This window comes from Haematobia irritans, chromosome 2, assembly GCF_050003625.1.
Source record: "Haematobia irritans isolate KBUSLIRL chromosome 2, ASM5000362v1, whole genome shotgun sequence".
Classification (NCBI taxonomy): domain Eukaryota; kingdom Metazoa; phylum Arthropoda; class Insecta; order Diptera; family Muscidae; genus Haematobia; species Haematobia irritans.
The window spans coordinates 203,115,870-203,142,038 of record NC_134398.1 but is presented as its reverse complement, the minus strand read 5'-3'; the positions used below and the strand labels follow the sequence as shown (position 1 = coordinate 203,142,038).

Genomic DNA, 26,169 nt, shown 5'->3' with positions numbered 1-26,169 from the left:
ACAACGATTAGTAAAATTATTCAGGATGAACTTTATAGGTCATATTAAAACCCTCATTTAATGAAAACAATACAACTAATTCGATTCTAATTAAACAGAATGCTGGTGTAGCCTTTACACCTTCCCTTTAGCACATTTTATAAATACTAGAGACAATAAAATGCAATAGTAAATACCTTTTCGTTTCATATACAAAAATATTTGCTACAGCATTTCAACAGCTTCCAATTGGCAAAATTTCTATAAATTTCTTAAAAAATTCACTGCTAAACTATATAGAATATTTATAAAATTTAATATAAAAAGCAACAATATCCATTAAAATTTGTTACAGTCAACTGTCGAAAGCGGGACCAGCCACAACCGGCCCTTATTGACGACCAATAAAAGTGAAAGTCTAAGGGGTCTAGTAAAGTATTTCTTGTAATTAGTCTAACAACAATCTTACTTGAGGTAAGTAAAAAATAAAAAATAAAAAAAAAACAACAAAACAATTTTTATTTCCATAGGAAATTTTTCGAAAATTTTTATTTCCATAGAAATTTTTGGAAGGTTTTATTTTTATGGAAATAATTTAGGATAATTTTATTTCCATAGAAAATTTTCGTAATTTCTGTGAAACTTTTGCTACAAAATTTATTTCTATAGAAAATTTTCGAAAAATTTTATTTCTATAGAAAATTTTCGAAAAAATTTATTTGTGTAGAAAATTTTCGAAAATATATACCACAATCTTACTTGAGGTAAATAAAAAATAAAAAATAAAAAAAAAACAACAAAATAGGATAGGATTTATAGGATAGGATATTTTATAGGATATAGGATATTTTCGAATAATTTTATTTTTATAGAAAATTTAAAAACAAATCGTTTTTTTATACAAAATTTTCGGACATTTTCATTTTTGTGAAAAATTTTAGGATAATTTTATTTCTGTGAATACTCTTCGAAAACTTTATGTCGTTTACGGCCATTTTCATGTAGCTCCGTTAGGCTTTAACGGCCAGTTAACAGGAATTAAATTGCAAATATCTTCTCTCCGGTTTACTTTAACTGAAAAATTTTCAGCAGTTAAGTTCTTAACTGGTATATGGAATATATAGACAAGATGACAGATATGTTCATAGTGCGGTTTAAAAGTTCGTTAGCTAACGGAGTACTAACGGAGCTTCATGAAAATGGGGGTTAGTAAATTTTCTAATTTTTTTTTAATAGAGAATTTTTGGAAAATTTTACTTCGGTAGAAAAATTTCACAAAATTAAATTTTTGTAGAAAATTTGCAAAAAATTTTATTTCTGTAGGACATTGGCAAACAATTTTATATCTGTTGAAAATTTCCAAACAACTTCAATTCATTAGAAAGATTTTCAAATGTTTTATTTCTATAGAAAAATTTCCGAAATTGTATTTCTGTAGAAAATTTTAATTCTATAGAAAATTTCGGAAATTTTATGTCTTTTAGAAAATTTTCGAAAAATTTAATTTTTATAGAAAATTTAAAAACAAATCGTTTTTTTATACAAAATTTTCGGACATTTTCATTTTTTTGAAGAATTTTATGATAATTTTATTTCTGTAAAAACTCTTCGAAAACTTTATGTCGTTTAGTAAATTTTCTAAAATTTTTTTTTAATAGAGAATTTTTGGAAAATTTTACTTCGGTAGAAAAATTTCAGAAAATTCAATTTCTGTAGAAAATTTGCAAAAAATTTTATTTCTGTAGAAAATTTGCAAAACATTTTATTTCTGTAGAACATTGGCAAACAATTTTATATCTGTTGAAAATTTCCAAACATCTTCAATTCATTAGAAAGAGTTTGAAAAGTTTTATTTCTATAGAAAAATTTCGGAAAATTGTATTTCTGTAGAAAATTTTATGTCTTTTATTTCGGTAGAACAATTTTGTAAAATTTTAGTTCTGTAGAAAATTTGCAGAAAATGTTACTTCTGTAGAAAATTTTATTTTTGTAGAAAATGTGAAAAAAATTTATTTCTTTAGAAAGTTTTGGAAAAATTTTATTTCTATAGAAAACTAGCGTAACCCGGCCCGCTTCGCTGCGCCTTCCGAAGCCTATTTGTAGGAACATTTTGCGTTAATTTTCGGAAACTTTATTTCATTAAAAGAGTTGGTTAAAAGTTTCTTTCTATAGTAATTTTTCTCAAAATTTTATTTCAAGAGTATATTTTTTGCGAAAATGTTCTAATTTCTATAGGAAATTTTGTCAAAGTTTCATTTCAATCTACCAATGTCAAAAAAAATCTATCATTTTAGTTAGAATGCTACGAACCGTGGTAACCTTGATTGTAAACCCTATTCCTTCTCTGAGAGTAATTCTAAAGAGATAACCTTAAGAAAAATTCTCATCACTTATCATGACCAGCGTTGCCACTATCCAATTTTATTTTGGACCAAAATTTTTCCGAAATCGGACCAAAATTCCCTCCAGCGGACCAAATTTCCAACTTCGAAGAAAAATGCTTTAAAAAGTATTTTATTGTTGCACTTAGTGATTTTATTAAAAAAGTAAAGTAAATCAGAAAGGACTGATATAATTTAGCACTTCACATCAAAACATTGACTTTTCAACTTTTTTTTTTAATTGGAAAAAATTTGATAAATTCGAATTTTAAAGTCAATTTTGATTGACATCACCGCGAAATATTCGATTTTCTGTGATTGAAATCGTATCTAATCCCACACTGAAAAAAGCAACGATTTTGATTGGGGTATTGATTTCAAGCCAAAGAATCAGAGGATAGAAGTGACGAGAAATTTACGTCACAATTTTATTTTTATAAAATATTTGTGAACAACTTTATTTATATAGAAAATTTTCGGAAATTTTTTATTTCTATTTCTATGGTCAAAAAATTGTATATTTATAGAAAAAAATTTATTTTTATTGGCAATTTTCGGAAAATTGTATTTTTATAGAAAATTTTCGAAAAAATTTATTTTTATAGAAAATTTTCGGAAAATTTTATTTTTATCGAAAATTTTAGTTTTATAGAAAATATTTGATTCTATTTCTATATAAATTGTTCAGAAAACTTTATTTTTATATTTTTTTTATTTTGTTAGAAAATTTTCGGAAAATTTTATTTCTATAGAAAATTTTATTTTAATCAAAGATTCTATTTCTATATAAAATTTTCGAAACTTTTTTGTTCTATTTCTAACAATTTTATTTCTATAGAAAATTTTGTTAAATTTTTATTTCCATAGAAATTTTTCTCAAATTTTTATTTCTACAAAAAATTCTGAAATTTTTTATTTTTATAGAAAATTTCTGAAAAATTTTATTTTTATAAAATATTTTTGAACAACTTTATTTAAATAGAAAATTTTCGGAAATTTTTTATTTCTATTTCTATGGTCAAAAAATTGTATATTTATAGAAAAAGTTTTATTTTTATTGGCAATTTTCGGAAAATTGTATTTTTATAGAAAATTTTCGCAAAATTTTATTTTTATAGAAAAATTTCGGAAAATTGTATTTCCGGAAAATTTTATTTTTAACGAAAATTTTAGTTTTTGTTCTATTACCAAAATTTTTTTTTGTCAAATTTTTATTTCCATAGAAAATTTTCTAAAATTTTTATTTCTATAAAAAATTCTGAAAATTTTTATTTTTATAGATTTTTTTTTATATATGAAAAACTTTATTTATATAGAAAATGTTCGGAAATTTTTTATTTCTATTTCTATGGTAAAAAAATTTTATATTTATAGAAAAAGTTTTATTTTTATTGGCAATTTTCGGAAAATTGTATTTTTATAGAAAATTTTCGGAAAATTGTATTTCCGGAAAATTTTATTTTTATCGAAAATTTTAGTTTTATAGAAAATTTTCGGGAAATTTTATTGCTATAGACAATTTTTTGATTTTGTTTTCTATAGACAATTTTAGGAACGTTTTTCGGAAAATTTAAATTAAATTCCATGTCGATATAACATTTTCGGAAAATTTTCAAGTTATTAATTTTTCTCTCTTCCTATAGAATGACTACAACTTCATTGGTACGTTCAAAATCTTCAAGCTCAAATGGTGTAACAAAATTCAAAATTTTGGTAACACATCCCGAAATAGCCAAGGAAGCCTTGGATTTGATGAGTCAAACATGCGAGTTGATTATATGCGATAGTGTTCCACCAAATCGTTCGGAGATATTGCAAAAAATTAAAGGTGTCGATGGTGTGTTCTGGGGTTATCACAATCCCTTGGACAAAGAAATTTTGGATGCGGCTGGTCCCCAATTAAAATCAATTTCGACTTTTTCGACTGGCATCGATTATGTGAATGTAGCCGAATTGAAGAGACGTAAGATTCCATTGGGTCATACCGATGTCAATTATGCTGTAGCTGAATTGGCCATGGGTCTGATGTTATCTGCAGCTCGACGTTTTCATGAAGGCTATGGGAAAATTGCAAGGTGAGTTGGCAACAGAATTCAAAATACCAGAATTTTTTGGAACCATTTTGTTCTAGTTCCACATGGGTTAATTGTCACATCGAATGGATGTGTGGCCATGAAATAAGAGGCTCAACAGTTGGATTCTTTGGCTTTGGTATGATTGGCCAATCTATTGCTCAACTTCTGAAGGGTTTCAATGTCCAGCGCATGATCTATACAACTCCCACGCCCGTTTCGAAAAATGTCGAAATGACATACAATGCTTCTCATGTATCCTTCGAGGATTTATTGGTCCAAAGTGATTTTCTGTTCATTGCTGCCCCTTTGACACCTGAAACAAAGGGAATTTTCAATGCAGAAGCTTTCTCGAAAATGAAAAATACCGCAGTTTTGATTAACATAGCTCGTGGTCGTAAGTATCTAGGCGAAGAGGGAGGAGATGTACATTTTTATGAGGATTTTTTTATTTTGGATTTCTTTGTAGCCATTGTAAATCAGGATGATTTGTATACCGCTTTGAAGACCAAACAAATATTTTCTGCTGGCATTGATGTCATGTATCCAGAACCTTTACCTGCCGACGATAAATTGTTGACTCTGCCTAATATTGGTAATAATAAATTTCAGAGATTATTTTATTAAAAAAAAAAAAGAATTACAAAAAAATCAAAAAAAAAAAAAATAATAATAATAATAAATGTCGATATTAAATGAATTTAAATGCAATAATATTAAAGGGGCATTAATTAAATGAAGTCATCCATTTCATTTATTATCATTTTTTTAATCAAGTAAAACTAATTCAAATTAAATTAAAAAAACCTTAATTATATATTGTTTTATATTTTTAAATAATATATTATATATTATATTTTATCTTAAATTAAATTAAATATCCTATTAAGGAAAAAATATTTAAAAAAAAATCTTTTAATTTTTTATGTAATTTTCTTACATTAAATTAAATTTTTAATATTTTTAACTGTTTTATATACATTTTATTCCTTATTTTTATTTTATTCAATTTTATTATTTTATATATTTTAATATTTTATATATTCTAATTTGATATATTTTTAATGACTTTATATAAATTTTATTTCTTTTTTATTTTATTTTTATTGTACTATTTTTGAAATTAAATTATTTTTTTATATTTTTCATTGACTTAAAGTAAACTGTATTTCTTTTATATTTAATTTTATTTTATTATTATTTAAATTAAATTATATATTTATATATTTTTTAATGACTTGATGTAAATTGTATTTCTTTTTTGTTTATTTTTTTTTAATAAAATTAATTTTTATTATTGTTGTAATTAAATGTCCCATTAATGAAAAATATTAAAAAAAATTGTTATGTTATTTGCTTAAATTAAATTAAGCTTCTATATAAATTGTATTCCTTCTTTTGATGTAATTTCATTTTATTGTTTTTTAAAAGTATATTATAAATTTTATATATCTTTAATTACTTTATATATATTTTATTTCTTTTTTAATTTATTTTTATTTTAGTATTTTTTAAATCAAATTATTTTTTATATAAAGGGTGATTTGTTAAGAGCTTGATAACTTTTTTTTTTAAAAAAACGCATAAAATTTGCAAAATCTCATCGGTTCTTTATTTGAAACGTTAGATTGGTCCATGACATTTACTTTTTGAAGATAATTTCATTTAAATGTTGACCGCGGCTGCGTCTTAGGTGGTCCATTCGGAAAGTCCAATTTTGGGCCACTTTTTCGAGCATTTCGGCCGGAATAGAATAGAATTTCTTCGGAAATGTTGTCTTCCAAAGCTGGAATAGTTGCTGCCTTATTTCTGTAGACTTTAGACTTGACGTAGCCCCACAAAAAATAGTCTAAAGGCGTCAAATCGCATGATCTTGGTGGCCAACTTACCGGTCCATTTCTTGAGATGAATTGTTCTCCGAAGTTTTCCCTCAAAATGGCCATAGAATCGCGAGCTGTGTGGCATGTAGCGCCATCTTGTTGAAACCACATGTCAACCAAGTTCAGTTCTTCCATTTTTGGCAACAAAAAGTTTGTTAGCATCGAACGATAGCGATCGCCATTCACCGTAACGTTGCGTCCAACAGCATCTTTGAAAAAATACGGTCCAATGATTCCACCAGCGTACAAACCACACCAAACAGTGCATTTTTCGGGATGCATGGGCAGTTCTTGAACGGCTTCTGGTTGCTCTTCACTCCAAATGCGGCAATTTTGCTTATTTACGTAGCCATTCAACCAGAAATGAGCCTCATCGCTGAACAAAATTTGTCGATAAAAAAGCGGATTTTCTGCCACTGATTTTGGTAATAAAATTCAATGATTTGCAAGCGTTGCTCGTTAGTAAGTCTATTCATGATGAAATGTCAAAGCATACTGAGCATCTTTCTCTTTTACACCATGTCTGAAATCCCACGTGATCTGTCAAATACTAATGCATGAAAATCCTAACCTCAAAAGAATCACCCTTTACATTTTCAATTATTTTATATAAATCTTATACATTTTTTATTTTATGATTTTTTAAATATAAATTTTATATATTTTAATGACTTTATATAAATTGTAATTCAATTTTTTTTAATTTCATTTTAATATTTTGTAAATTAAATTATTTTTTATATTATTTTGTAAATTAAATTATTTTTTATATTAAATTATTTTTATATATTTATTTTTTTTATATATTTTTTATTTGTTTATTTAATTTTATTATTTTTTAAATTAAAATATTTTTTGTATATATTTTATGACTTTATAAAAATCTTATTTTTGTTTTTGTTTAATTTAATTCTTTTGTTCTCATTGTTTTTAGTAATTACTCCACACATTGGATCCTGCACCAAAAAAACACGCACTGAGATGGCCATAGTTGCGGCTAAGAATGTTTTGAAAGGTCTCGCAGGAGAACCAATGTTGTCACCAGCCTATTAAGCTTGAATTAAAAATCTTAATTCAGGATTTGAAAATGTAGAATTTAAGAAAATTTTTAGGTGAAAAACAGAAAAAAGAATTTCCTAACGCTAAAATTAGGTATTTTTATAAGAATCTCTAATATTGTTTTTTTTGTATTTTTTTTTAAATGTTAACTTAGGGGAAATGAAAATTTTGAGAAATTTTTCTCTTAAGAAAAATATCCTAACGATAAAATAAGGTACATTTTTTTTTTTAATTATTTTTGAAACATTTTGAATTTCTATATGAATGTTAACTTATCAGAAATGTCCTAATGACACAAAAAGAAATTATTAATATTAGTTAAGGGAAATGAAAATTTTGTGAAATTTTTTTCTTAAGAAAAATATCCTAACGATAAAATAAGGTAATTTTTTTTTAAATTATTTTTGAAACTTTTTGAATTTCTATATGAATGTTAACTTATCAGAAATGTCCTAATGACACAAAAAGAATTTATTAATATTAGTTTTTATACTATTTTGTATTTTAAAATTTCGACACAAAAACTAATAATATTTAATATTATTTTTTAATTAGTTTTTATATTATTAGAAATTTATATAAACATTTCAGATAATCTAGACAAATTATAATTTAAAAAAAAAATTCTCTTAAAATTATTTCTTAACGTTTTATAAAAATCCAGTTTTTAGAATAATTTATATAAATAAGTAGTTTAGTACCAACAATATGTATGGATATAAAATTGTTTAACATTTAAACAAATGTCATAAAAACAAGCTAAAAAAATAAAAAAAAAACTGATATTTACTAAACGATATTCCCCTCTTTATATGAATTTATTCAGCCCTTATAGCGTTAACTAACAGAAAAAGAGCTTACACAAGTTTCATTTAGCACTGTAGATAATAATACAGTTTAATGTTAAAATGACATTGCAATAACATTATTTTGTGTTTACAGTAAAACCGTTAAATTTAAATCTCATTATTTTATGTATTTTCTTCAGTATTGCCATTCATGTGTTACAACTCTTAATGAGTGGCGAAACGCCATGTTGAGTTCCGTAGATTTTGATGGCCATAGTGCGGTAGAAATTAAACGAACAAACTCTTTTTCTAAGTAATTTTGGTTGACGCGTATTCAATGCGATGGTGCTGAATCCTGGTTAAGATGTTCCTAGTCTGCGGCCGAAATGTTTGTCTGCCCAAAGCTCATATACTGTCTTTAAGACATTTTCCCGATAATATTGGATATTTATTTTAACACGAACGGGGAGCGACCATCGGCTTGAGATGACCAATAGAAAACATATTTTTTTGTCCTCTTTTCGGATGCGGTGGAACACTGTCAGAATCACGGTAAAGAGCAATGGTACGAGTAAAAAATCATTATTCACAATACTGGAGGGCTCTAAAATTTTATTTTTATACCAAAATTTGGTAAAAATTTTATTACTATAGAAAATTTTTACACAATGTTATTTCTATCGAAAATTTTTGGAAATTGTTGTTTCTATCGAAAGTTTTGTCAAAATTTTATTTCTATAGAAAATTTTTGCAAAATTTTATTTCTATAAAAATTTTTGTAAAATTTTATTTCTATAGAAAATTTTTGCAGAATTTTATTTCTATAGAAAATTAAAAAAAAGTATATTTCTATAGAAAATTTTTGCAAAATTTTATTTTTACAGATTTTTTTTTCGAAATTCTATTTCTATCGAAAATTTTGTCAAAATTTCATTTCTATAGAAAATTTTGTCAAAATTTTATTTCTATAGAAAATTTTACCAAATTTTATTTCTATTGAACATTTTGTGAAAATTGTATTTCTATAGAAAATCTTACAAAATTTTATTTCTATTGAACATTTTGTCAAAATTGTATTTCTATAGAAAATTTTCTCAAAATTTTATTTCTATAGAAAATTTTCTTAAAAATTTTATTTCTATCGAAAATTCGTGCAAAATATTGTTTCCATTGAAAATTTTAGGAATCTTTTATTTCAATTGAAATTTTTTGAAAAATTTATTTTGTATAGAAAATTTTGGCAAAATTTTAATTCTATAGAAAATTGTATCAATATTTTATTTCTATAGAAAATTTTGTCCAAATTTCATTTCTATAGAAAATTTTGTCAAAATTTCATTTCTCTAGAAAATTTTACAAAATTTTATTTCTATTGAACATTTTGTGAAAATTGTATTTCTATAGAAAATTTTACAAATTTTTATTTTTATTGAACTTTTTGTCAAAATTTCATTTCTGTAGAAAATTTTGTCAAAATTTCATTTCTATAGAAAACTTTACAAAATTTTATTTCTATTGAACATTTTGTGAAAATTGTATTTCTATAGAAAATTTTCTCAAAATTTTATTTCTATAGAAAATTTTTGCAGAATTTTATTTCTATAAAAAATTAAAAAAAAAAATATTTCTATTGAAAGTATTTGCAAAATTTTATTTTCATAGAATTTTTTTTCGAAATTTTATTTCTATCGAAAATTTTGTCAAAATTTAATTTCTATAGAAAATTTTGTCAAATTTCATTCCTATAGAAAATTTTACAAAATTTTATTTCTATAGCAAATTTTCTAAAAATTTTATTTCTATCGAAAACTCGTGCAAAATATTGTTCCCATTGAAAATTTTAGGAATATTTATTTCAATGGAAATTTTTTTGGAAAATTTATTTTGTATAGAAAATCATGGCAAAATTTTATTTCTATAGAAAATTGTATCAATATTTTATTTTTATAGAAAATTTTGTCCAAATTTCATTTCTATAGAAAATTTTGTCAAAATTTCATTTCTCTAGAAAATTTTACAAAATTTTATTTCTATAGAAAATTTTACAAATTTTTATTTCTATTGAACATTTTGTCAAAATTTCATTTCTATAGAAAATTTTACAAAATTTTATTTCTATTGAACATTCTGTGAAAATTGTATTTCTATAGAAAATTTTCTCAAAATTTTATTTCTATAGAAAATTTTCTCAAAATTTTATTTCTATCGAAAATTCGTGCAAAATATTGATTCCATTGAAAATTTTAGGAATATTTTATTTCCATTGAAAGTTTTTGGAAAATTTATTTTGAATAGAAAATTTTGGCAAAATTTTATTTCTATAGAAAATTGTATCAAAATTTTATTTCTATAGAAAATTTTGTCAAAATTTTATTTCTATAGAAAATTTTGTCAAAATTTCATTTCCCTAGAAAATTTTACAAAATTTTATTTCTATTGAACATTCTGTGAAAATTGTATTTCTATAGAAAATTTTCTCAAAATTTTATTTCTATAGAAAATTTTCTCAAAATTTTATTTCTATCGAAAATTCGTGCAAAATATTGTTTCCATTGAAAATTTTAGGAATATTTTATTTCCATTGAAAGTTTTTGGAAAATTTATTTTGAATAGAAAATTTTGGCAAAATTTTATTTCTATAGAAAATTGTATCAAAATTTTATTTCTATAGAAAATTTTGTCAAAATTTTATTTCTATAGAAAATTTTGTCAAAATTTCATTTCCCTAGAAAATTTTACAAAATTTTATTTCTATTGAACATTTTGTGAAAATTGTATTTCTATAGAAAATTTTACAAAATTTTATTTCTATTGAACATTTTGTGAAAATTGTATTTCTATAGAAAATTTTACAAATTTTTATTTCTATTGAACATTTTGTCAAAATTTCATTTCTGTAGAAAATTTTCTCAAAATTTCATTTCTATAGAAAATTTTACAAAATTTAATTTCTTTTGAACATTTTGTGAAAATTGTATTTCTATAGAAAATTTCCTCAAAATTTTATTTCTATAGAAAATTTTCTCAAAATTTTATTTCTATCGAAAATTCGTGCAAAATATTGTTTCCATTGAAAATTTTAGGAATATTTTATTTCAATTGAAATTTTGTGGAACATTTATTTTGTATAGAAAATTTTGGCAAAATTTTATTTCTATAGAAAATTGTATCAAAATTTTATTTCTGTAGAAAATTTTGTCAAAATTTTATTTCTATAGAAAATCTTGTCAAAATTGCATTTCTCTAGAAAATTTTACAAAATTTTATTTCTATTGAACATTTTGTGAAAATTGTATTTCTATAGAAAATTTTACAAATTTTTATTTCTATTGAACATTTTGTCAAAATTTCATTTCTGTAGAAAATTTTGTCAAAATTTCATTTCTACAGAAAATTTTACAAAGTTTTCTTTCTAGAGAAAATTTTACAAAATTTTATTTCTATTGAACATTTTGTGAAAATTGTATTTCTATACAAAATTTTCTCAAAATTTTATTTCTGTCGAAAATTCGTGCAAAATATTGTTTCCATTGAAAATTTTATTTTATTTCAATTGAGTTTTTTTGGAAAATTTATTTTGTATAGAAAATTTTGACAATATTTTATTTCTATAGAAAATTTTGTCAAAATTTTATTTCTATAGAAAATTGAAGTACCTCTTAGTTGGAAAGAAAGGTTTTGCAAAATCTACCAAAACACGAAGAATCTACCAACCAATCTACCCAACAGTAAAACTTCTGGTAGAATTTACCAATTGTGGCAACCGCGCTCTAAACACTTGTTGTTTTCTAGGCTCAAATAAAGCATAAACTATTATCACGCTTGTATTCCATAACGAATAACTATATATGTGAACGCAATAGATCAAGTCTTTTGTAAGCTTGTAACATGGACTGTCAATGGCAGCTGTCAGATGGTATTCTAGGCCAGAAGAAATTTCTCCTATTTTATATTTTCTTACTTGTTTTTAAATGATATTGGAAAAATTGAATACTTTAAAAGTCCTTTTATTTCATATTTTTCTAATTCGCCCGCATCTCTAGCAATTTTTCCTCGAACAAGTTGGCATCACTGCCATCTACAGCAAATGAGTTCGAGTTCTGTTTGGATCTATAATAATAACAACAACAATAACGCCAAAACAACTAAATGATAAGAGATAGAGCGCGAACCAGTTAGTCAAACACTTGAAATATACAAAAATATCAATATCTAATCGTGGAGAAAAATCAGTTGGTAGTCACCGCCACCAATGATTGTAGAGAAAATATAAATTTTGCATTAATTCCCAAAAGCTTGCAAACAAACAGTAGAGGAGTATTAACAACTACAACAGGGCATTGTTGAATTCAGTAAATAATTGAACTCAAAAGGGTTTAGAACGGCCATAGAGTGCAGCGGCAATTTAGTGTGTGTGTGTGAAATAATTTATAAGAAGTGAGTACATTCAAAAAAATCCCCAAACATTTAATGAGTATTTAAGTGAGAGTGGGTAATTACATCTTGTACTCTTAGTTTTTTCGTTATTGTTTAAAATATATGTAGATATTTATATTATAGAGATGGGGGAGCAATTGCTAGACTAGCGATGGGAAAGTATAGCAGTACACTGTTCGGATAGTACTTTTTTACTGTGTGTACCCATATTTGTCAATGACTGATGAACTTAAATCAAAGAGATTAACAATTTCGAATATATTTGTTTGCGGAAGATCACTCTATCTACACTGAAAAAAAAGCATGACCGGTTCCAAAGATTTTGTCTTTACTTTAAAAAAATTTGGTATTGATTCCGAGCCAAATAAGCGGAGAATACAAGTAAGGATACTTTTAAGGCACAATTCTCTTTTAAATTTGGGTTTTGTGTACTTGCTTCTAGGAAGTAAATTTTAATTTTTCGCTTTCTCAGCTTATTTTCTTCATATGCTATCAAAGTCCTTTAAAAACGAGTTAAGGACAACTTTATTTTTCAAATTAAGACTCGACATCCAGTAGAAATTATGCTATGTTTCATGTAAAAAACATCTTTAAAATAAAGTTTAGAAAAACATGTCCTAAATTTGAACGATTTTTTGTTTTATAGTCAAGACGCAAAAAGGCAACAAATTGAAAGACAAATTCATTAAATTTAAAGAATTTTTCTGAATTATTAAAGTCAAGTTGGCCTTAGCCCAAACATTTTTTCTTTCATGTTATGATATCCATTTTTAAGTCAAATCACTTAATTATTAGGACATTACGACTTCATTGAAAAGATTATCAACTTTTGGACAAAGAAAAAAACTTTATATTAGAGAAATGCGTCGTCTATGCTAAGCAAAATTTGCATTCGGAATTTAAAGACATGAAATCTTTGACCTCACGACAATATCTTTTTCAGTGTAGAGGCAGCGGACTGTCTATATTGGACTGGTCAACAATTGGCTTCCCCCTTTGAGGAGGTATATAACAGAATTGAATCTTCAGGGCTGCAGATGGTTAGAAGAAATGTAAAGTATAATTGAACTCTTGAACTACGGCATAATATATGCCAGGATTGCAATCACGGTTGCCATTCGAGAACAATTTACCAAACAATAAATCTTATTTTGTCCCAATTTTATTCCCATAGAAAATTTTGTCAACATTTTATTTCTATAGACAATTTGGTCAAAAAGTTATTTCAATAGGGTTTTATCAAAATTAAATTTCTATTGGAAATTTTGTCAAAGTTTCATCTCGATAAAAAATTTTATTCCTATAGACAATTTCTGCAAAACTTTACAAAATTTTATTTCGATGGCAAATTTTTGCAAAATTATATTTCTATAGAAAATTTTGTCACAATATTATTTTTATGGCAAATCTGGTCAAAGTTTTGCTTTTATAGAAAATTTTGTCAAAATTTTATTTCTAGAGAAAATTTTGCCAAAATTTTATTTCTATTAAAAAATGTCAAAATTTAATTTCAATTTCTATTTAAAATTTTGTCAAAATTTTATTTATATTTAACATTTTGTCAACATTTTATTCCTATAGAAAATTTTCTCAAAATTGTATTTCTATAGAAAATTTTGTCAAAATTGTGTTTCTATAGAAATTTTTTTCAAAATTTTATATCTATAGAAAACTTTGTTAAATTTTATTTCTATAGAAAATTTTGTTAAAATGATATTTCTATTTAAAATTTTGTCAAAATTTTATTTCTATAGAAAATGTTTATGCAATTTTATTTCTATAAAAAATTTGGTTAATGTTTTATTTTTATAGAAAATTTGGTGAAAGTTTTATTTCTACAGAGACAATTTGGTCAAAATGTTATTTCTAAGGAAAATTTTGTCAAAATGTTATTTCTATGGAAAATTTGAAAATGAAAAATTTTATTTCTATAGAAAATTTGTAAAATTTTATTTCTATAAAAAAAATTCTATTTCTATAGAAAAATTTTTCAAAATTTTATTTCTATTCAAAACGTTTATTAAAATGTTATATCTATAGAAAATTTTGTTAAACTTGTATTTCTATAGAAAATTTTGTTATAATTTTATTTCAATTTATTTCAATATAAATTTATTTCAACTTATGTCAAAATTTTATTTCTATATAAAATGTTTGTCCAATTTTATTTCCATAGCAAATTGTGTCAAAATTTTATTTCTGGCAAAATTTCATTTCTATAGAAATTTTTGTCAAAACTTCATTTCTATAGAAAGTTCTTGCAAAATTTTATTTCAATAGAAAATTTGGTCAAAATTTTATATTTATAGAAAATTTCTGGCCAAATTTTAATTTTATGGGAAATTTTGTCAAAAGTTCATTTCTATAGAAAATTTCTGGCAAAATTTTATTTTTGTAGGAAATTTTGTCAAAATTTTATTTTTGTAGAATATTTAGTTAAAATATTATTTCTATAGAAATTTTTGTCAAAATTTTATTTCTGTAGACAATTTTGTCAAAATTTTATTTCTATATAAAATTTTTGGCAAAATTTTATTTCTATAAAAAATGTTGTCAAAATTTTATTTTTAAAGAAACTTTTGTTTATTTTTTTTTTGGTTTGAAAATTTTGTAAATTTTTTTTTTGTTATAGAAAATTTTGCACAATTTTATTTCTATAGAAATTTTTTGTAAAATTTTGTTTTTCTATAGAACATTTTTTGAATAATTTTATTTCTATAGAAAAATTTTGTTAAAATTATTTTTCTATAGGACATTTTGTTAAAAGTTCATGTTTATAGGAAATTTTGTCAAAATTTCAGTTTTAATTGTAAAATTTTAGTTCTACAGAAATTTGATCAAAATTTTATTTCTATAGAACATTTTTGCAAAATTTTATTTCCGTAGAAAATTTTTGCAAAATTTTATTTCTATAGACAATTTTGTCAAAACTTTATTTCCATAGAAAATTTTGTCAAAATTTCATTTCAATTTACCAATCTACCAAACAGTAAAAATATACCATTGTTCGTAGAATTCTACCAACTTTGGCAAACGTGACTGTAATCCCTAATCCTTTTATGTGAGGAATTTCTATAAAGAGATAACCTTAAGAGAAATTCTCATTACTTAGCATGACTCTCACTCAATGTCCAAATCTGTAGCTTTAAGATAGGCTTTGCTGTGCAAGAATAAAAAGTTTAAATTCATATCATTTCATGGAGCTGGAAGGCTGGAAGTCAAGTTCAAAAGTTTATCTCACAAAGCTAAAGCAAAACAAATTCTAAGTCTGTTCTCAGAAGCACGAGTAGAGCTTTCAGTATTGATCTTTAATGTGCGACAAACATTGACCAACAAGGGGGTTGCCTTAAAAACAACTTCACAAACTCAAGGGAAATCAGTAGTCTTTGGAATTTTGAGCCTTTCACATATATTCTTGGATTATAACGGAAAACTAAAGAAAAAGGAAAATTAAAATGTTAAAAACACAATTTCTTCTATCAATTCTAATTTTTGCTTCGTTGATTTCTTTAAACGATGCTGCTCGGGGCAGAAGTAGAAGCACAACAACTGAAGCCACCATGGAAAGTAAAGAATCTTCGGAATCCAGTGAGGAGGTTACCTTTAAAATTTTAGTAACCCATCCTGAAGTACCCAAGGAGGCCTTGGACTTAATGAGCCGTGGTTGCCAATTGGTTATGTGTGATAGCTTGCCACCAAATCGTACGGAGATTTTACAAAAAGCCAAAGGTGTCCATGGCATGTTTTGGGCCGTAGGTCTGCCATTGGATAAGGAGGTAATGGATGCTGCCGGGTCTCAATTGAAATCCATTTCAGCTATGTCGGCTGGCATAGATCACATAGATGTAGCCGAATTGAAGAAACGTAAAATACCCTTGGGTCATACACCCACTGTCTTGAATTACGCTGTTGCTGATATAGCCATGGGTTTGATGTTGTCAGCAGCCCGGCGATTCCATGAAGGACGTAATAAAATCGATAGGTGAGTTGAGAGATATTTTGGAGAAGTATTAAATTTTTAAGCATTTTATGATTTTGTGTGTGTTTTTCGGACAGTTCCTCTTGGGAAAACTATCACATTGAATGGATGTGGGGTCAAGAGATCCGTGATGCAACTGTGGGTTTCTTTGGCTTTGGTGGTATTGGTCAAGCCATTGCCCAACGTCTGAAGGGCTTTGATATTGAGAAAATTCTCTACACCACCCGTAAACGAGTAGACAAATCTGTTGAAAAGGAATTCAATGCCGCCAAGGTCCCCTTCGATGACTTATTGTCTCAAAGTGATATCCTCTTCATTGCTGCCCCCTTGACACCAGAGACGCAGGGTGTCTTTAATTCAACCTCTTTTGCTAAAATGAAAAAGAATGCAGTTTTGATCAACATTGCTCGTGGACGTAAGTATTGAAAAGGGGATATTCTATTTTCATATTCCGATATTCGGAATTGCAAATCGCAAGAATTTATTTTTCTTCTAACAACAAAATAAGATGCTCTTTTGGAAAAATTGTATTTCGTTAGAAATTTTCTATAGAAATAAAATTTAGACAAAATTTTTTATAGAAATAAAATTTTGCCAGAAAATTTCTAAGGAAATAACATTTTGATAATATTTTTTATAGAAATAAAATTTTGACAAAAGTTTCTATAGAAATAAAATTTTGACCAAATCTTCTGTGGCAATAAAATTTTGCCAAAAATTTTTATTAAAAGAAAATTTAGACAACATTTTTGTACAAAAATAAAATTTTGACAAAATCTTCTATGGCAATAAAATTTTGACAACATTTTCTATAGAAATAAATTTTTAGCAAAATTTTCTATAAAAAAAAATTACAACATGTTCTTATAGAAATAAAATTTTGCCAGAAAATTTCTATAGAAATAAAATATGCCAGGAATTTTCTAAAGAAATAAAAATTTGACAAAATTATCCATAGAAATAAAATTTTGACAAAATTTTCTATAGAAATAAAATTTTGACAAAATTTTCTACATAAATAAAATTTTGACAAAATCTTCTATAGAAATAAAATTATGACAAAAGGTTTTATAAAAATAAAATAAATAGAAATAAATTTTTGACAACATTTTTTCAGAAATAAAATTTTGACAACATTTTCCATAGAAATAAAATTTTGACAAAATTTTCTCTAGAAATAAAATTCTGAAAATTTTTCTATAAAAATAAAATGTTGACAAAATTTTCTATAGAAATAAAATTTTGACAAAATTTTCTATAGAAATAAAATTTTGAAAAAATTTTCGATAGAAATAAAATTCTGAAAAACTTTCTATAGAAATAAAATTTTGTCAAATTTTTCTATAGATATAAAATTTTGACAAAATTTCCTATAGAAATAAAATCTTGACAACATTTTCTATAAAAATAAAATTTTGACAAAATTTTCTATAGAAATAAAATTTTGATAAAAGTTTTTATGAAAATAAAAAAAATAGAAATGAAATTTTGACAACATTTTCCATAGAAATAAAATTAATACAAAATTTTCTCTAGAAATAAAATTCTGAACATTTTTCTATAAAAATAAAATGTTGACAAAATTTTCTATAGAAATAAAATATTGCCAGAAATTTTCTATAGAAACAAATTTCTAAAAAAAATGACAATTTGACAAAATTTTCGATAGAAATAAAATTCTGAAAAACTTTCTATAGAAATAAAATTTTGTCAAATTTTTCTATAGACATACAATTTTGACAAAATTTCCTATAGAAATAAAATTTTGACAACATTTTCTATAGAAATAAAATTTTGACAAAAGTTTTTATAAAAATAAAATAAATAGAAATACAATTTTGACAACATTTTCTATAGAAATAAAATTTAGACAAAATTTTCTCTAGAAATAAAATTCTGAAAAATTTTCTATACAAATAAAATTTTGACAAAAGTTCCTATAGAAATAAAATTTTGACAAAAGTTCCTATAGAAATAAAATTTTGACAAACGTTTTTATAAAAATAAAATTTAAACAAAATTTTCTATGCAAATAAAATATTGCCAGAAATTTTCTATAGAAATAAAATTTTGACAACTTTTTCTAAAAAAATAAAATTGTATCAAATTTTTCTATAGATATAAAATTTTGACAAAATTTTCTATAGAAATAAAATTTTGCCAGAAATTTCCTTTAGAAATAAAATTTTGCCAGCAATTTCCTATAGAAATAACATTTTGCCAGAAATTTCCTATAGAAATAAAATTTTGCCAGAAATTTCCTATAGAAATAAAATTTTGACAAAATTTTCTATAAAAATAAAATTTTTCCATAAATTTCCTTTAGAAATAAAATTATGCCAGCAATTTCCTATAGAAATAAAATGTTGCCTGAAATTTCCTATAGAAATAAAATTTTGACAAAATTTTCTATAGAAATACAAATTTGACAAAAATTAAAATATTTTGTTTGGTAGGTTTTGTGGTAAATTTTTCTCCAAAATTTTGGTAGATTATTTTGGGCTCGAGTGGCAACCGTGAATCCAATACAACTTTAAATTGAACTTTTTTAAAAAAATAAGGCCAAATGAAAATTTTGCGATTCCGAATTTCCAAACATGTGGTCTAATCATGATTATGGGTTTATTAATTTTTGGTGTTTTTTCTTTTTTTTCGTATAGCCATTATTAACCAGGATGATTTGTATACGGCTTTGAAGACCAATCAAATCTTTTCGGCTGGTATTGATGTCATGTCTCCAGAACCTTTGCCTGCCGATGATAAATTGTTGACCTTACCCAATCTTGGTAAGTTTTGAAAAACATTCATGTTTATATTAAATGGAATGAGTCGAACGAAAATTAATACGTGGATGACCCGATGAGTATTTAGCTTGCAAAACGGAAAGGTCTATTTCTGGCCTATTCCACTTTGTGTGATCACAACACCGGAAAATTGGGTTTTCTCGATTAAAAAAATCTGGACAAATTCCCAAAACGGTACACCGAATTTGCTACCACAGAGTATGTGGTAGAAACCAGGATAATGAAGAAAATACGCACTATAAAAGACCCTGAACATTAGAAATGTTTTTTTTTTATTTCTATAAAAAATTTTGTCAAAATTTTATTTTCATAGAAAATTTTGTTCAATTTTTTTTCCATTCCAAATTTTGTCAACATTTTATTTCCATTCAAAATTTTGTCAAAATTTATTGTTTTTTTATTTTCTATGGAAATAAAATTTTGACAAAATTTTCTATGGAAATAAAATTAGACAAAATTTTCTATAGAAATAAAATTTTAACAACATTTTCTATAGAAATAAAATTGTGGCAAAATTATATATAAAAATAAAATTTGGACAAAATTCTCCATAAAAAAAACTTTTGACTAAATTCTTTATAGACATTTTGACAAAATTTTCTATAGAAATAAAATTTTACAAAATTTTCTACAGATATAAAATTTTGCAAAATTTTCTATAGAAATAAAATTTTGCAAAAATTTTCTATACAAATAAATTGTCTACTGAAATAAAATTTTTACAAAACTTTCTATTGAAATAAAATTTAGACAAAATTTTCTATGGAAATAACATTTTTACAAAATTTTCTATAGAAATGAAATTTTAATAAAATTTTCCATTAAAATAAAATAGTGACAAAATTCTCGATTAAAACAAATTTTTGACAAAATTCTTTATAGAAATAAAATGTTGACAAAATATTTTATAGAAAAAAATTTTTGGCAACATTTTCTATAGAAATAAAATTTTGACAACATTTTCTATAGATATAAAATTTTGCAAAATTTTCTATAGAAATAAAATTTTGTAAAATTTTCTATAGAAATAAAAATTTTTCAAAATTTTTATAGAAATAAAATTTTGGAAAAATTGTCTATACAAATAATGTCTACAGAAATAAAATTTTTAAAAAATTTTCTACAGAAATAAAATTTTTACAAAATTTTCTATAGAAATAAAAATTTGAAAAAAGTTCTATAGAAATAAAATTTTGCAAATATTTTCTACAGAAATAAAATTTTGACAAAATTTTCTACAGAAATAAAATTTTTGCAAAATTTTCTATAGAAATAAAAATTTGCAAAAAGTTCTATAGAAATAAAATCTTGCAAATATTTTTTATAGAAATAAAAATTTCCTAAAGAAATAAAAGTTTGCAAAAATTTTCTATAGAAATAAAATTTTGCAAAATTTCCTACAGAAACAGAATTTTGCAAAAATTATCTATACAAATAAATTGTCTACTGAAATAAAATGTTTACAAAATTTTCTATGGACATGACAAATTTTTCCATAAAAATAAAATTGTGGCAAAATTCTCGATTAAAATAAAATTTTGACAGAATTCTTTATAGAAATAAAATTTTGACAAAATATTTTATAGAAATAAAATTTTGGCAACATTTTCTAGAGAAATGAAATTTTGACAACATTTTCTATAGAAATAAAATTTTGCAAAATTTTCTATAGAAATATAATTTTGCAAAATTTTCGATAGAAATAAAAATTTTTCAAAATTTTTACAGAAATAAAATTTTGGAAAAATTGTCTATACAAATAATGTCAACAGAAATAAAATTTTTACAAAATTTTCTACAGAAATAAAATTTTTACAAAATTTTCTATGGAAATAAAAATTTGCAAAAAGTTCTATAGAAATAAAATTTTGCAAATATTTTCTACAGAAATAAAATTTTGACAAAAAATTTTCTACAGAAATAAAATTTTTACAAAATTTTCTATAGAAATAAAAATTTGCAGAAAGTTCTATAGAAATAAAATTTTGCAAATATTTTCTACAGAAATAAAATTTTGACAAAATTTTCTACAGAAATACAATTTTTTCAAAATTTTCTATAGAAATAAAAATTTGCAAAAAGTTCTATAGTTATAACATTTTGCAAATATTTTCTACAGAAATAAAATTTTGACAAAATTTTCTATAGAAATAAAAATTTGCAGAAAGTTCTATAGAAATAAAATTTTGCAAATATTTTCTACAGAAATAAAATTTTGACAAAATTTTCTACAGAAATAAAATTTTGAAAAAATTTTCTACAGAAATAAAATTTTTACAAAATTTTCTATAGAAATAAAATTTTGCAAAAAGTTCTATAGATATAACATTTTGCAAATATTTTCTATAGAAATAAAAATTTCATAAAGAAATAAAAGTTTGCAAAAATTTTCGATAGAAATAAAATTTTGTAGCAAGTTGACATAATATTTTTTTGGTAGATTTGTAGTAAGAAACCTCAGTATGACAATAATAATAATATTAAATTTTGGGAAAGCTGGTGTAAAAGTTGTATTCCAGACCAAAAGAGAACAGACCTTTCATTCTAAAAGTGATTCTAAAATGAAATCCCTCTTTGCCATAATATATATACAGTTTACTTATGAACTGTATTTGTTAATGGCCCAATTACCATCTATATTTACTCCCTCTCTTTGTATATTTACAATTCTTGTCTTTTTTCCTTGCATAAATAATTCTATACAGACTGTCTTTGTTTTTTTTAATTTTTTAACAATAAACATTTCACTTTTTTTCTTTTTGTATTTTGCAGTCATTACTCCACACATTGGCTCAGCCACTCAGCGCACCCGTACTGACATGGCCGTAATTTGTGCTCACAATGTCTTGAGGGGTTTGGTTGGAGAACCAATGTTGTCACCGGCATATTAAACAGAACCACAAAGATCATCGAAGCTGGCTGGTCGATAAAAAAAAAACAAACTGGTTAATTGGACCTATAACATGAACTGGTTTCAGGAAACATATTCGAAGGAGATTTTATGTAAAACAAAAATAAACAACAACAAAGAACATTATATCAAGTATCACCAATGCAAAATTTTTTTTGCAATAAACAAAAATTTCAAACTTCCATAGATGTTTTTATAAATTGATTTTTAAAATCTGGGGGAGCGGGGTGGTCAGTAATTGTCATGGAAAAGTATGGTGAACAAGATTTATGTATGTCCACATTTTTTTTTAATTTAATTGATTTATGAGTCGTTAGTATAGTCTTACTATATTGATGAAGTAGTTTGTTCTTGGAGGCATGTAATTTTCCCATAGTTCAATGTTGCAGTAATTGCAACTAGAGGTTGCGATGAAATAAAATTAAGAAATTTCAGCGAAAAATCAGCTAATCCGATTTGCTTGATATTTTCAAACATTTTGGACTAAGTTTGGGAGCGCCGTCTGATTCTATGTTTAGCCCAAAGACAAGGGATCATTTTTATAACCGAGTCCGAACGGCGTTTCACATGGAAAAACTTGGAAAACTGAAAAACTTGGAAACACTCACAAAGGCCATCAGCATTACTGAGTGGAGATAACCTAACTCTGAAAAAATTTTTGGTGTTTGATCGAAACTGGGATTGAACCAATAAAATTTTTCCATTGAAATAAAATTTTTCTGAAATTTTCTATTGAAATAAAATTTTCCCAAAATTTTCTAAAGAAATAAAATTTTTACAAAATTTTCCATTGAAATAAAGTTTGGATAAAAATTTTTATAGGAATAAACTTTTGGCAAAATTTTTATAGAAATAAAATGTTGACAAAATTTTCCATCGAAATGCAATTTTGACAAAAAATTTTATAAGAATAAAAAACTAAATTTTCTATAGGAATAAAATGTTGACAAAATTATCCCTAGGAATAAAAAAGTTAAGTTTTCTCTCTATGAATAAAATTTTGTTAAAATTTTCTATAGAAATAAAATGTTGACACAATTTTAAATAGAAATAAAATATTAACAAGATTTTCAATAGAAATAAAATATTAACAAGATTTTCTGTAATAATAAAATTTTGACAAAATTTTCTATAATAATAAAATTTGATTTAAGATTAAAATTTTGAAAAAATTTCCTACAGAAATAAAACTTTGTCAAAATTTTTATGGGAATAAAATTTCCACAAAGTTTTCTCTAGGAATAAAATTTCGATAAAATATTGTCTAGGAATAAAAAAAATATTTTCTCTAGGAAGAAAATGTTAAAATTTTTTCTACGAAAATTTGGACAAAATTTTCTACAGAAATTAAATTTTGACAAAATTTTCTCTATGAATAAAATGTTGACAAAATTTTCTCTAGAAATAAAATTTTGACAAAATTTTCTCTAGGTTAGGTTAGGTTATGTGGCAGCCCGATGTATCAGGCTCACTTAGACTATTCAGTCCATTGTGATACCACAGTGGTGAACTTCTCTCTTATCACTGAGTGCTGCCCGATTCCATGTTAAGCTCAATGACAAGGGACCTTGTTTTTATAGCCGAGTCCGAACGGCGTTCCACATTGCAGTGAAACCACTTAGAGAAGCTTTGAAACACTCAGAAATGTCACCAGCATTACTGAAGTGGGATAATCCACCGCTGAAAAACTTTTTGGTGTTCGGTCGTAGCAGGAATCGAACCCACGACCTTATGTATGCAAGGCGGGCATGCTAACCATTGCACCACGGTGGCTCCCGTGGGAATAAAATTTTGATAAAATTTTGATAAAATTTTGTCTAGGAATAAAAAGAAATATTTTCTCTAGGAATAAAATGTTAAAAATTTTTATAGGAAAATTTTGACAAAATTTTCTACAGAAATTAAATTTTGACAAAATTTTCTGTAGGAATAAATTTTGACAAAATTTTCTCTAGAAATAAAATTTTGATAAAATGTTTTCTAGGAATAACATTTTTACAAAATTGTCTCTAGAAATAAAATTTTAACAAAGCCTTCTCTACAAATAAAATGTTTACAAAATGTTCTCAAATTTTTGTAGAATAAAATTTCGGCAAATTTTTTTCTAGGAATAAAATTGTGACAAAATTTTCTCTAGAAATAAAATTTTACCAAAATTTTCTTTACGAGTAAAATTAGGATCAAAAATACAATTTTCTTTTGAAATAAAATTTTGCCAAAATTTTCTATTGAAATAAAAATTTGACAAAATTTTCTAAAGAAATAAAATTTTTACAAAATTTCCATTGAAATAAAGTTTGGAGAAAAATTTGTGTAGAAATAAAATTTTGGCAAAATTTTCTATTGAAATAAAATTTTGACAAAATTTTCCATTGAAATGCAATTTTGACAAAAAAATTTTGTAAGAATAAAAAAAAATAAATTTTCTATAGGAATAAAATGTTGATAAAATTATCCCTAGGTATAAAAATTTTACCAAGTTTTCTCTCTATGAATAAAATTTTGTTAAAATTTCCTATAGAAATAAAATTTTGACACAATAGATAATAATATAGAAATCAAATTTTAACAATATTTTCTGTAACAATAAAATTTTGACAAAATTGTCTATAATAAACTTTTGAAAAAAAATTCTATACAACTAAAATTTTGTCAACATTGTCTCTAAGATTTAAATTTTGACAAAATTTCTTACAGAAATAAAATTTTGTCAAAATTTTTATGGGAATAAAATTTTTACAAAGTTTTCCCTAAGAATAAAATTTCTATAAAATAAAAAATTAAAAATATTTTCTCTAGGAATAAAATGTTAACATTTTTTCTATGAAAATTTTGACAAAATTTTCTACAGAAATTAAATTTTGACAAAATTTTCTCTAGGAATAAAGTTTTTACAATGTTTTCTCTAGGAATAAAATTTCGATAAAATGGTATCTAGGATTAAAAAAAATATATTTTCTCTAAGAATAAAATGTTAAAATTTTTTTCTAGGAAAATTTTGACAAAATTTTCTACAGAAATTAAATTTTGACAAAATTTTCTCTAGGAATAAAGTTTTGACAAAGTTTTCTCTAGGAATAACATTTTTACAAAATTTTCTCTAGAAATAAAATTTTAACAAATTTTACGAGTAAAATTAGGATCAAAAATACAATTTTCTTTTGAAATAAAATTTTGCCAAAATTTTCTATTGAAATAAAAATTTGACAAAATTTTCTAAAGAAATAAAATTTTTACAAAATTTTCGCAAGGAATAAAATTTTGACAATTTTTTTCTAGGAACAAAATTTTGGCAATTTTTTTTTTAGGAGTAAAATTGTGACAAAATTTTCTCCAGAAATAAAATTTTGCCAACATTTTCTACACGAGTAAAATTTGGATACAAAATACAATTTTCTATTGAAATAAAATTTTTACAAAATTTTCTCTATGCATAAAAATTTTGACATTTTTCTAGAAATAAAATTTTAACAAAATTTTCTCCAAGAATACAATTTTGACAAAATTTTCTCTGGGAGTAGAATTTTAACAAAATTTTTTCTGGGAATAAAATGTTGACAACATTGTCTCTAGGAATAAAATTTTTACATATTTTTCTAGGAATACAATTTTTACACAATTTTTTTGTTCTATAGAAATAAAATTTCGGCAAATTTTTTTTTCTGGGAATAAAATTGTGACAAAATTTTCTCTAGGAATAAAATTTTAACAAAATTTCCTACAGAAATAAAATTTTGACCAAATTTTCTATAGGCATAAAATTTTCACCAATTTTTTTCTAGGCATAATATTGTGACAAAGTTTTCTATAGGAATAGAGTTTTGACAAAGCTTTCTATAACATTTCGACAAAATTCGTTTCTAAGAATAAAATTGTGAC

General features: G+C 24.0%; 2 protein-coding genes across 4 annotated transcripts in view; both read left to right on the top strand.

Annotated features, from left to right (window-relative positions):
* Positions 1-307: 307 nt before the first annotated feature.
* The window catches only part of LOC142226947 (glyoxylate reductase/hydroxypyruvate reductase-like), a 118,109-nt gene continuing 92,247 nt past the window's right edge, over positions 308-26,169 (top strand). Inside the window, exons 1-5 of one of the 2 annotated variants that reach the window (XR_012719776.1) lie at positions 308-453; positions 4,004-4,435; positions 4,492-4,829; positions 4,902-5,027; positions 7,247-7,441. Coding sequence is in view for 1 of the 2 variants with exons in the window: in XM_075297210.1 (XP_075153325.1) it covers positions 4,005-4,435; positions 4,492-4,829; positions 4,902-5,027; positions 7,247-7,365 (1,014 nt within the window). In the remaining variant the exon portion in view is untranslated. Of the gene's footprint in view, positions 454-4,003; positions 4,436-4,491; positions 4,830-4,901; positions 5,028-7,246; positions 7,487-26,169 lie in introns of those variants that run through there. The other variant, XM_075297210.1, reaches the window with a different exon arrangement.
* LOC142226946 (glyoxylate reductase/hydroxypyruvate reductase-like) lies at positions 12,438-22,472 on the top strand. 2 transcript variants are annotated; one of them, XM_075297209.1, is made up of 5 exons: positions 12,438-12,596; positions 16,129-16,578; positions 16,653-16,990; positions 19,236-19,361; positions 22,152-22,472. In XM_075297209.1, exons 2-5 carry the CDS (start codon positions 16,157-16,159, stop codon positions 22,268-22,270), a joined length of 1,005 nt encoding a protein of 334 aa, XP_075153324.1. In that variant the 5' UTR covers positions 12,438-12,596; positions 16,129-16,156; the 3' UTR covers positions 22,271-22,472. The 2 variants fall into 2 exon arrangements, with proteins under 2 accessions (XP_075153324.1, XP_075153323.1); XM_075297208.1 differs by lacking the exon at positions 12,438-12,596 and having other exon boundaries at positions 15,959-16,578.

What these genes read in the sequence shown, in the direction of transcription:
- LOC142226946 (XM_075297208.1), top strand. Translation starts at nt 16,052, where the DNA reads ATGTTAAAAACACAATTTCTTCTATCAATTCTAATTTTTGCTTCGTTG. An exon ending in GGACGTAATAAAATCGATAG is followed by an intron (nt 16,579 to 16,652) that starts GTGAGTTGAGAG and finishes TTTTTCGGACAG; the next exon opens with TTCCTCTTGGGAAAACTATC. An exon ending in GATCAACATTGCTCGTGGAC is followed by an intron (nt 16,991 to 19,235) that starts GTAAGTATTGAA and finishes TTTTTCGTATAG; the next exon opens with CCATTATTAACCAGGATGAT.